General features: G+C 47.6%; 1 protein-coding gene across 1 annotated transcript in view; it reads left to right on the forward strand.

The window, feature by feature from the left end:
• LOC121458975 (aldehyde oxidase 2) overlaps positions 1 to 12,169 on the forward strand; it is a 70,499-nt gene that overhangs the window by 14,634 nt on the left and 43,696 nt on the right. Inside the window, exons 9-13 of the mRNA XM_041668422.1 lie at positions 1,139 to 1,283; positions 3,785 to 3,877; positions 8,555 to 8,706; positions 9,462 to 9,555; positions 11,925 to 12,034. Coding sequence (XP_041524356.1) covers positions 1,139 to 1,283; positions 3,785 to 3,877; positions 8,555 to 8,706; positions 9,462 to 9,555; positions 11,925 to 12,034 — 594 coding nt within the window. The remainder of the gene's footprint in view (positions 1 to 1,138; positions 1,284 to 3,784; positions 3,878 to 8,554; positions 8,707 to 9,461; positions 9,556 to 11,924; positions 12,035 to 12,169) is intronic.

The raw sequence follows: 12,169 nt of genomic DNA on the forward strand, positions 1-12,169 counted from the left end.
AAAGGTTGATCTTTGTGAGTTCAAGGCCAGATAAATAGATAGGAGAAACGAAACATCACCGAGCAGATAACGAAGCTAGGCTACAGCTGGTCTCACTTTTCGGTGATGTGGCCATAGAAGCCACCTCTGAGGAGGCAATGTTTGAAGAAATTCTAGAAGGAAGGATGGAGCCAGTCGTGAGGAGATGAGATGGAAGTACTATCTGGGCAGTGGAGGATGAGTGTGAAGGAACCAGAAGCAAGAGAACAGCTGGCCTGATACCCAAGGACCGCGCTGAGCCAGCCAGGACAGAGCAGAGGGAGAAGGGATGGTCAGGAGCTGTTGGGGCAGGTCATGCTGGACTTCCCACTGCTTGGCTTCCTCTCTATGGAAGAGCCACTGTGAGGGAGGTTGCCTAGAGGAGGGACAAGCTCTTACAGAGACATCTTATCAGGATCCTTCAAGCTGCTGAGCCAAGAAGCACCTAAAGCAGGAGGCAAAGGAAGGGAAGAAGGGTTGTGCCCCATCAGGGGATGAACGCCATGCAGAAGGGCAGTGGCTAGACTAGGCTAGACCTCTGGTACAGGACCAGCTTGCTAGTGGATGTGACGTGATGTGGAGAAAACAGGAGTCCAGCCTGACCCCGGAGCTGTGCATAGCTAGAGGGTACCAGTTACAACAACGGATAGACCTCCAGAGTGATGGAGGTTCTTTTGGGGGTTCCATTCCACGGGCCAAGGGAAGGGCTGGGCAGGGGGACCTCGGTTTGGAGAAAATTAAATGTGGGATACCCCCGACACATCTAAGAAGGGGCAGACATCAAGAACTCACTAAGGAATGATTTGAATAGTAGAGGGAAAATCCAGACTGAGGTTAACTTAGGATCATTAGTGCAGCTGCAGTCTTAAAGTCAGGAAACTGGATGAATGCTGAATTAGCCCACGCTAGGCGGACCGTGGCAGGCGCCAGTTCACAGTGTCGCTTGTTCCTCAAAGACCATCTACTTACAAGCATCCAGGCTTTAGCCAGGGGGCACAAAGAGTGTCTTTCTGGGTAAGTGGACCCGAAACCCTGAAGTCTTCCTAAAGAGACACAACCCACCCAGGACCTGATGTGGTCCAGGGTGACTGCCATCCATTATCCTGTCATTTGTCCTCAGAGGATGGCCGAGAACCCAGAAAAACAAACCCTGACCTTTTATGGGGAGAGAATTACCTGGATCTCTCCAGGAACCCTCCAAGACCTCTTGGCGCTGAAGGCAAAGTACCCCGAAGCCCCTGTTGTTTCAGGCAGCACATCTCTGGGTAAGTGACAATGGTCTTACTTATTCCGTGGTTGAGTGGTTGAAGCCTGGCCGAGCTTCCCGGTCCCTGCTCCATCCCTGGTTGGGTAAGTGACAATGGTCCTACTTATTCCATGGTTGAGTGGTTGAAGCCTGGCCGAGCTTCCCGGTCCCTGCTCCATCCCTGGTCTACATTTTAGACATGAAAGTTTTGTCCTGTTTCATGAATCCAGTGATCTCTAAAGTTGATTGGCACATACCCTAGTTGTATTCAGGATGACCGGGGGTGGGTAACGTATAAGAGGGTTTCTCTGTGTAGTACTGGTTCTCCTGAAACTCTCTTTGTAGACCAGGCTAGCCTTGAATTCAGAAACCCATCTGCCTCTGCCTCTGCCTCCCTAGGACTGGGATTAAGGGTGTGTGCTACCACCACCCAGCTGTCCCTTGTTATCTTATTAAGGTTAAATATTGAGTAGGCATAAGAGAATGTTATAAAATACCTGTGGATGTGTTAATAAACACACTTTGAGAACACCTACATTCATTTTAATAACTTTGCTTCATATACACATCCGTAACCCAGTGGGAGAATGCTAGCCTAGCCTGTCCAAGCTCTGGGTTTGTTCCTCAGCATTCCCCACAAACTTGTAGTCCTCTGTGATAAAAAGAAGAGTACCCCACTACTCCTACTCTCTCTTCCCTCTTGATGGTGCCCTACAGCTGAACTGTTTTGGTCCATTGGCTAGTCTCTTCCTCATGTCTGAACCCCTAAACAACATGGCTACTAGTTTTGTACATACTGCATAGAGACTGTCACTATTCTCATGAAATTCGTGTTTTTAATCAATATTCTTTTTTAAAGATTTGTTTATTTATTATGTATGCAGTGTCCCATCTGCGTGCATGCCTGCAGGCCAAAAGAGAGCACCAGATTGCACATACTCATGAGCCACCATGTGGTTGCTAGGAATTGAACTCAGAACCTCTGGAAGAACAGCCAGTGCTCTTAACCTCTGAGCCATCTCTCCGGTACAATTCAACCAACATTCTTGACCTGAGACTCATCCCCTCATTTTGCACGTACCTGAGTCCTCCATTATAAAGCACAGGATGGTTTTCCCTGCCATTTTTCATGGGAAGGCAGCTATTAAAATAGCTTCAGCTATTGTCAGCCTCCCAAGGTTTTATAAACGCCATCCTTTTTTTTTAATTGATTTTATTGAGCTCTACATTTTTCTCTGCTCCCCTCCTTTCCTCTGCCCTCCCCTTCTACCCTCTCCCATGGTCCCCATGCTCCCAATTTACTCAGGAGAGCTTGTCTTTTTATACTTTCCATATAGAGTAGATCCATGTATGTCTCTCTTAGGGTCCTCATTGTTGTCTAGGTTCTCTGGGATTGAAAATTGTAGGCTGGTTTTCTTTGCTTTATGTCTAAAAGCCACTTATGAGAGAGTACATGTGATATTTGTCTTTCTGGGTCTGGGTTACCTCACTCAAAATGATGTTTTCTAGATCCATCCATTTGCCTGAAAATGTTAAGGTGTCATTATTTTTTCTGCTGTGTAGTACTCCATTGTGTAAATGTACCACATTTCCCTTATCCATTCTTTGGTCGATGGGCATTTAAGTTGTTTCCAGGTTCTGGCTCTGACAAACAAAGCTGCTATGAACATAGTTGAGCACATGTCCTTGTGGCACGATTCAGCATCCTTTGGGTATAGACCCAGCAGTGTATTGCTGGGTCTTGAGGAAGGTTGTTTCCTAATCTTCTGAGAAATCACCATACTGATATCCAAAGCAGCTGTACCAGCTTGCATTCCCACCAGCAATGCAGGAGTGTTACCTTTACCCAACATCCTCTCCAGCATAAGTTGTCATCAGTGTTTTTGATCTTGGCCATTCTTACAGGTGTAAGATGGAATCTCAGAGTTGTTTTGATTTGCATTTCTCGAATGGCTACGGATGTTGAGCATTTCCTTAAGTGTCTTTCAGCCCATAAATGCCGTTTTTTTTTTCCATGCTGGGGATCAAACCCAGAGCCTCACATAAGCTCAGCTAATTTTTACCACTGAGTCATGCAAACATTCTCTGTTTTGTTTTGATTTGGCTTTTTGATTGCCGCTTTTGAGACAGGGTCTCTCTGTGTCACCTTAGCTGGCCCGGAATTTACTATGTAGGCCAGGCTGGCCTCTCACAGATTTTGAACTCACCTAGCTTCCTCCTGAGTGCTGGGATTAAAGGTGTGCACCACCATGCCCAGTAATATTGTTATATGAAGTTCCAAATATCTTATATGCCTCTGTGAAAGAGCATTTTAAAAGCTTCCCCTTTTGGTTACAATGTAGCAAGAATATAAGTAAATGAATCCATACATTGGGCAAAGGGATATATGAGTCATTGCTTTCATATCCATAGACATTAATTATCAAAGTTTAAGCTTTATATCTGAATGTTTTTATGTTTTCAAAGTAAAAGAAAAGGCATTTTTCTCTTTCTCTAAAACTCATTTTTTTTTCCAATCAGGACCAGCCATGAAGTCTCAAGGACACTTTTACCCAATTCTCCTCTCTCCTGCTAGAGTTCCTGATCTAAGAACGGTCACTAAAAGCAGTGACGGTGAGTTCCTCATCTTCTAGTAAGAGATTAGCGCCTTGAGTCCCTCACTCGCTGAATCCGCCCGCGTGCGCATGCATCTATCTTATCTCACGAGGCCCATGTCTAACTAATCGTTCCTCCGCTAACGTGGAAGTGTATCTCCACTGCCAACCTCACTCTCAGAGCTCCAGGGAGGAGAAGAAGAGCTTTCTAATGGTTACCATTAGAAACGGGGTGCTCACTCGTAGGGTTCTGGCAAGTGCCATGGTGTCCCAGAGACGACAAAGTGCAAGAGAGGAGAGATGGAGAATATCATTTGATGCTCATATCCTCCGTGTGTTTGGCGAGGAGTCGAAGGGGACAAAGACCTACAAGCAAGCACTCCTATCTATTGATGACATCCTCAAATGCCCCCTAGTACGGAGTAAAGTCAAACCCACAAAGTAGACAGGAGTGTGTAAGATTTTAATTCAAGATACACGGCAAACCTTTGAGCAAATGGGCCTTACTCTTTTCCATTCTTCATCACCCAGAGCTTAGTCTTGGGCATGCACACTTATCCCGTGGCTAACAGATTAATTCAGGGTGGAGTAGGGGGTGGAGATGAATGAGTTGGTCAGGAATTTGAATGTGAGGAATTATAACAGTAGCGATGACACCCTTAGCTTGAGCAACAGGGACTCCATCAGAACTAACAACTCAGTCAAGAATGGCTTGTAGGTCACTGTGTGTTTATGAGGGTCTTTGGTGGACAGGGAAGGGGCTGAAGACAGCCCAGCCACTGTCACCCAGGCGTCCTACATTCTGGCTTCTCTCAACAGCCATGAAAGGCAGATTTCAGTGAAAACCATGAGCCTGCTAATCCCTGCTTCAACCTAGATATTCACAAGCTATGGGTTCCCTTCGTGAGTTTTGCCAGCTTCCATGTAGAACAACCCAGGTAGTGCGTTAGGTGGGCAGAGAGGAGACAGAAGGACACACAGACTGGGGCCCAGATAATCAGCCTAAGCCGACGACAATTACTGCAGGAGAATGCTCTCTAGCTGAGGGCTGGTTAGCCTTCCTGATCCCAGCTTTCTCTAACATCAAGAATCGAGTCTCCAAGCCTTATAAAAGAAATAATGAAAGAAAAATAGCCGTGTTAAAGGAGAGGGTCACTTTACCCACCCCTCCTGTCCCTGAGCGCCTTATATGAGTCCCCAAAGGGGCCTTAAATCTTCACTTTAACCCAATCCTTCCTCTGTAGATGAAGAACGTGAGCTGCAAAAAGAAAACGCACTCGCCCAAGGTCATCAGGTTACAAGGTCACCCACTCCCAGTTCAGAAGCCCCACTGCCCTGGCCACTCTTTTCTCCAGAGCAGGGGTGGCCTTGCCCAGTGTGGTCCCTCAGCCAAAGGAAAGCCCCACAGACTATGATGTCTGAATAACGCACTGTCCCTGCCTCGCTTAAAGCTGAACTACGACTGCCCTCCAGTGGCCATGAGGAAACTTCCTGAGGTGCAGGGTGTGCACTAAAATCAGCAGTGTCCAAACCAGCACGCCCCCTCTCCCCAACGCCGGGATCAAATCTCTGTGGCGGACAGCGCCACTTGGTGAAGGTTTCTTTAAACTACACGTGTGTCCATATCCCACCCACGGTTGGTTCGGTCTGTCTTTACTATGGACAGTCCCGGCATCGCTGTCTTTCTACCTGATGGGCCCACGCAGCACAGAGTTAAATTTTATTTTTTTTATTTCATTTTTTTATTTTTCCATTCAAAAATTTACACTTCCTCCCCTCCTCCCATTCCCCTCCTGTTTCCCACTCACCCTCCTCCTCCCTCCTTAAGAGAGGGCAGGGTACCCAGCCCTGTGGGAAGTCCAAGGCCCTCCCCCCTTCATTCAGGCCTAGGAAGGTGTGCATCCAAATAGACTGGAGTACCAAAAAGCCAGTACGTGCAGTAGAAACAGGTCCCAGTGCCATTATCGATGGCCTCTCAGTCCGCCCCCATTGGCAGCCACATTCAAAACTCTGAGAATCGAAACAAGTTGAAGAGCTTTCCAACGCCACCAGAACGCAAGTTAAGTTCTGTAACCAGAAAGAAAATCAAACAGAAATCCTGTGGAGGGGAAAGGTGTATGATAAAAATGGCCCAGACGGCCGGTCTGGCCTCAGCTGGAGTCTGAACTCTTGTGGAGACAGAGCAATAGAGAAGGCAGCTGGCATTCCACGCCCCAGTGGAGGGTTGAAAGGTCTCTTTTTCCATCTGTGTGAAAACCAGAAGCAGGGAGCAGGGTGTGGCGGCTCATGGGCTCACGCCTGTAATCCCAACACTTGAACACTTGGAACGAGGGAAAACGAGGATCATGAATTCCAGGCTACAAGCTTCAACTGACTCAAAACCAAAAACAAGCAAAAAGCCAAAAGAGGTGGTGATGATCCACTCTGGTCTCTGTGCAAAACCTCTGGCCTAAATAATAGCGAGATGTTTGTGTCTGGTTTCTTCCCCAACAAGGACCAGGGCCTTCTTAGGGACAAGTCTTTTGCTCTGCTAGGCTCCTCCAAAAGTATGGTAGGAATTTGGGGTTTGAGCTTTAGTTTATTGTTAAAAAGACTTTTTTTTTTTTTTTTTTTTTTTTTTTTTAGAGGCACAATCTCCTTAGATAGCCCAGATGGGTCTCAAAACCATGATCACATTGCCTCGGCCTCCTAAGTTCTGGGATCACAGGCATGCACCACTGTCTCTGGCTACAGAAAGTAAGGAGTAGGTGCCAGTCAAACTCATAGGGATAAGGAATCAACAGGATACTGGTGGAGGGGTCTGAGATAGGACTGGATCTCGTTAGAGCATCTTTTGATGAGAGGCTGGAACAGGAGACAGATACTTCAGGCTGACATTCTGGAAAGGAGGGACGATTTAGTGAACAGTTTTCAGGTGAGATTTGTTTGGCATGTGGATAATAATAATAATAATAAAAGCTGCTAGTCTTCTCCCCTCCGGGAAGTGAGCTGAAGTTAGTGAAACAGGGAGAGAGATGGGGTGTGTTGACAAAGACAGAGAAATACTGTGTCAAGAATATTCAATCTTGATAAAATATAGCTATGTAGGAGGGTGGGGTACCCTCAAAGATGAATCAGCAAGAGAAAAATCAAAGCCCAATCTGAAGCCTGCTATAAAAAACAGACTCGGGACTATTAGTGTCCAACGAGCGGGGTCAACTCAAACCTGTACACTAAAGTTTCATTATGAAAACTGAGAGCAGTGATGGATTCATTTTAAAAGGTCAGCTCGGGGCGGATTGGGGGTCACACAGTTTCCTGTTGGTTTGACCCCTTTCCTCCTACGGAGGAGAAGTCCTGAGGCTCTTGCTCACATCCTACCAGTCCTCATGGGTTTCATCCCAACCACCGTCAAAGCGTTGGATTACTTTCTGGTCAGTTGGCAAAAGGCATGATCCCAGTCCTCCTGGGTGCTGACCCATGGCTGCCTTCACCCCTTCCTGTGAGTCCCGCACATCCCCACACCCAACAACGCCAACCAATGGGAAGCCTGGGGCAGTCATGTCCTTGGAATATGTTGGTTTTGATTGGCCTGTGTCCCTCTTGGAGGTTACAATTATCAGAGTTGGAAGATCTGAATCCAAAACATGGCTGATTTTGATTCCTATTCAGGTCTTCTTGGACTAAATTCTTGGCTGTTAAATTTTGAGATGTCGTCATACCAGAGTATACTGAAGGAACACACGGCACGGGGGTAGTTTGCATTAAGGGGCATACACAGACTATTTCGTCTCTTGGCTTTGTGGAGACAAGTAAATAGAAACTTGGTTTGTTCGTTACTTGGGTTGAGGATTCATGTGCTTTTGGCTAGAAGGTCATCAGTTAGTAGTTCCTCTAGGGAGGTCTTGGGGTGGTGGCATCATGTCACCCCGGGACATGGCATCACCGTAAACCCTGTGAGAACAGTGAAGCTAGGGAGAGGTCACCATTTTCCCTCACTTTTGGTCTCCTCCCTCTAATTTGCGCGAAAACTCTTTCCTACCCAAAAAAATAGCTTCTGATTTATTTGAATTTGGAACCCATGACCTAGGGATTCAATCTTTGCCACTGTGTTAATGCTGTCAGATTCATTCCCCTCAATCACATAGTAATTCTGGTCACTCAGGAGAATCATGGGAGGCTCAAATAGAGTCTACCACCAGCATTTCTCTTCTATCTCTATTTCTTCACACCTGTCCAAAGATAAGTGTGGCCCCAGGTCCCCTCCCTGGCTACACAGGAGATTACCTTGGGGCCTTTAAAATCCCTGTGCCTGGGATTGGGGAACTTTTCTCTGCTATCTGGGTCTTGCAAGCATAAAGACCTAAGTTTGATCACCAGGATACACCAAGAAAATCTGGGCAAGGTAGGACACCTAGGAATCACAATATTTGGGTGGTGAAGACAGGCAGACCCCTGGGGCTCATGGGCATGGGCCCAGTCTACTTAATAGGCTCCAAGCCAGTGAGAGACTTTGGCTCAATCAATCAATCAATAAAAATAAGAGAGGGAGAAAGCCCAACTCCCAGAGACTGACTTAGCCAGTCTGGTAGCTCCTGGTGACCCCCTGAGCAGCCACAATAGAAAGCACCACTAACCAAATGGTAAATGAGACCCTACCGCAGTGATGCCGGCTCTGCTCCTTCCATATCACCGATGAAAAAAACCTGTTTTCCAGGACTGACCATTGGCGCCTGCTGCAGCCTGGCTCAGCTGAAGGACATCTTGGCTGAGAGCATCTCTGAGCTCCCAAAGGAGAAAACTCAGACTTACCAAGCTCTCCTGAAACACCTTCGGAGCCTGGCGGGGCAGCAGATCCGGAACATGGCGGTGGGTTTCCTGCCGTCCATCACTGGGCTCACACTTGTTCCTCCTTCTCATTGAGACGTCAAGATAAGCACAGGCAGAAGTAGCATGCCAAATGGGTCAAAATAACAGGCCAACTGGCAAATATTTTTAAATCAACAAATGATAGTGAAATGTTCAGTAAAATTCTGGATGAAATTCAACACCATAGCTAAGCCACAAAGGGCATCATGGTCTTGCTAATTTTCTGACAAGTCTATCAAAAAGTCTGATTTAATCTTAGGCTCCATTAACAGAAGTCTAGTATCTAAAGCAAGCTGGGCAACCTTTTACTTTGTGCTAGTCAAACCACAGCTGGAGAACCATTGTCATAAGGAGGGAAATGAGTCTTGGTTGGTTTTCCAAACACACATACGCGTCATACATCTGTTGAGCAGTGTGGTGGACATCCTTGCAGCCTGGGGAGTCTGCAGAGAACCTTGTCTTTGTGAAAAACTCTCAAGACATTCCAGATGACCATACTCACGAGAGCCTACCAAGGAGAGGGTGACAGTTGCATTTAGGGGTTGGAAGCAGAACCCAAGGAGTGGTGGGGGTCAGACAAACCAAGCCTAAGAGCTGCCTTCTAATATTCATGGATCCCCGAGTATCGATGATGGCCAAGACTCCTCTTGAGTCTTCCAACACCCTTAGAGGATCCGAGGCAGATGTCTATAATCTTAGGCTGGTAGAAGAAGGTAGAAGACCTGAGACACTAACTAAGCTGTCTCTCTCCTCAGACCTTAGGTGGACACGTTATAAGCCGGCATTGCTACTCAGACCTGAATCCTATTCTCTCTGTGGGCAAAGCCATGCTCAACCTGCTGTCAGAAGGTAAACTATGTTCTGAGAAGTTCTTAGAGAGCTTTTTGTCTCTTTTCACTACATTCCTTGGGTTTTATTTTTGTGGTTGTTGTTTGTTTTTCAAACAAGCTTTCTCTGTAGCTTTGGGGCCTCTCCTGGAACTAGCTCTTGTAGACCAGGCTGGCCTTGAACTCACAGAGATCCGCCTGCCTCTGCCTCCCGAGTGCTGGGATTAAAGGCGTGCGTCACCACCGCCCGGCTATGCTTTTACATTTTCTTAAAGAATTTTATTGAATAGTAGCCTGGATCACAGGCTCTCAGTTCTCCAGCAGGGAGTCCCTGTCATGAAGAAAATACATTGTAACAACAGGCAGAGGTACTTCCTGTTGAACACACGCGCGCGCACACACACACACACACACACACACACACGCACAACCATGTGCTCAAAGCTCATGTGCTAGTTGATGTGTTCTTGCTTGACCAGGGGTGACAAACAAGAGCTGACTTGAGCGTAGGGTTCAGAGTGCTGGCGAGATGGTTCAGAGGGTGACAGGACAGTCCGCTCTTACAGAGGACCAGAGCTCGGTTCCTAGCACCCACACGAGGTGGCTCACAACTGCCTACAACTCTGGTCCCTGGGGGACTCAACATCTCTAGCTTCTCTGGAGACCAGCACCCACGGCACAGACCCACAGAGATGGACAGTTATTTTTAAAAATAAAAACCAATCTTCTAAAGGAAAGAGGATGTGATGGAAAAATGGCTCCGTAGTTTTAAGAGCGTGTCCCGCTGTGGCGAAGGGCCTGAGTTTGCTTCCCAGCACCCATGTTGGACAGCTCACAACTGCCTGTAACCCCAACTCCAGGGAATCGGACCTCCGTGGTCACCTACATTCACACAAACATAACCACATATAGATACCTGTACATAACTAAATATAATAAAAATCAATCTTTTTGAAAAAGAGAATGAGGTGTGAGCGTGGTGGCGCACACCTTTAATCCCAGCACTCAGGAGGTAGGAGAAGCAGGATCTCTGTGAGTTCGAGGCCAGCCTGGTCTACATAGTGAGTTCCAAGACAGCTAGGATTATGTAGAAAAACCCTGTCTTGAGGGTGAACACACTAAAGGGGGACCCAGCCTGTTGCAGAGGGTGCATTCCTATAGCCTAAGGGAGCAAGACTCCTGTCTTCATTCTACATCCAATCTATGCGCGCACACACACACACACACACACACACACACAAACACACTACCCTCTATGGCACTCTTCTTCAAATACCCCTCCTCTTCCCTCTGGACTACCTGACCACCCATCCAATGTTCCACCTCTGTCCCACCCACCCCCTCAAGAGATCTGGACTACTGCCACCTCCCAGGCGCAGGGATGCAGAAGCAGCAGCCACACCTCTGCTGCTGCGAACTTCCAGGCTCGCTGCATGAGGGGGTGGGGAAAAACTTAGGGGCTGAGAGGCTGGCCAATGGCCTTCACTTGAAGACTGTTAGGAGGGAGGGCACAGAAGGTTAAGGATGCTGGCTGACCCAGGCTTTTCTCTGAGGTCATCAGGCCTGTAGTTTGGGATGACTCCAATTTAACCCACAAAATGGTCAAAAGGCCGAGACTCTGGGGATACCAGGCTGGTGAGGTCCCTGCCCAGGGCCTTCTGCTCTCGTTCTACTGGATGCTTGTAGTTACTGTTGATTTACAGTTTCTGCTCTCCCAATTCTGCCAGAGCTAACGCAGACCTCCGTCACTCCAGAGGTCTCAACTCACTGGCATAGCAGCGAGACAGGTGGACAGTGATCAGCAGGGTTTTCCACCCATTTATGACAATACTGGCATTCCAACCAACACAGTGCCAATTGTGCAGAGGTTGGGGGAGGGGTGGAAATAGAACTCAAATTATCCCTCAGCTATGGATTGATCTCTTCAGGACACATCCTGTACCCTAAAACTTGCAATCCATATGTTAAAAGCCAGAGGATAGTGCTGTGGTCTCCCAAAGGGGACTAGCTGAGCCCAGGGCAGATTTGACAAGCTGTTCTTTAAAGGTGGTGTCTGTGTCGGGAACACAAAACTGCGGCGAGCGTGATCTGAACTCTGCTAGCAGCAAAAGTAAATCCAGTGCTAGCTTAAGTTTCACCGCAGCCTCGACCTCAGTTCACATCCTTGGCTAAAGGATGAAAACCCACAGGGGTAGCAGGCACGGCGTGAGCGTTGATGGGAGAGCAAGTGCCACGCACAGTGGAGGAAAAGGGGATGCCTTAGCAGAGTCACAGACCTCTGCATCTGTCACTCTGAGCAGAGGGCACACATCTCCACTGGCAGCCAGCCTCCGAAAGTACAGATCTGGTTTGCTTTCCTCCTGACCGCAGAAATGCCGTTTCTTTCCACAGATGGCGCACGGCAGATTCCCCTTGATGGATCTTTTCTTGCTGGGTTGGCGAGTGCAGACCTGAAGCCAGAGGAGATTTTGACATCTGTGTACATCCCTCACTCTCGAAAGGTAAGAAACCGGCTGGTTTGTTTCTCCCAGTCAGACTGGATCCCGGTCACCCCTAATGTCTAAAGCCAGGTAGAAGGAAAGAAATGGTGTCCCCTGAAACTGTTTCCTGACCCACCACAAACTGGTTCAGCCACA

The sequence above is a fragment of the Microtus oregoni genome, unplaced genomic scaffold (genome assembly GCF_018167655.1).
Source record: "Microtus oregoni isolate MIOR12 unplaced genomic scaffold, Mior012 000018F_ref0000195, whole genome shotgun sequence".
Taxonomy (NCBI): Eukaryota; Metazoa; Chordata; class Mammalia; order Rodentia; family Cricetidae; genus Microtus; species Microtus oregoni.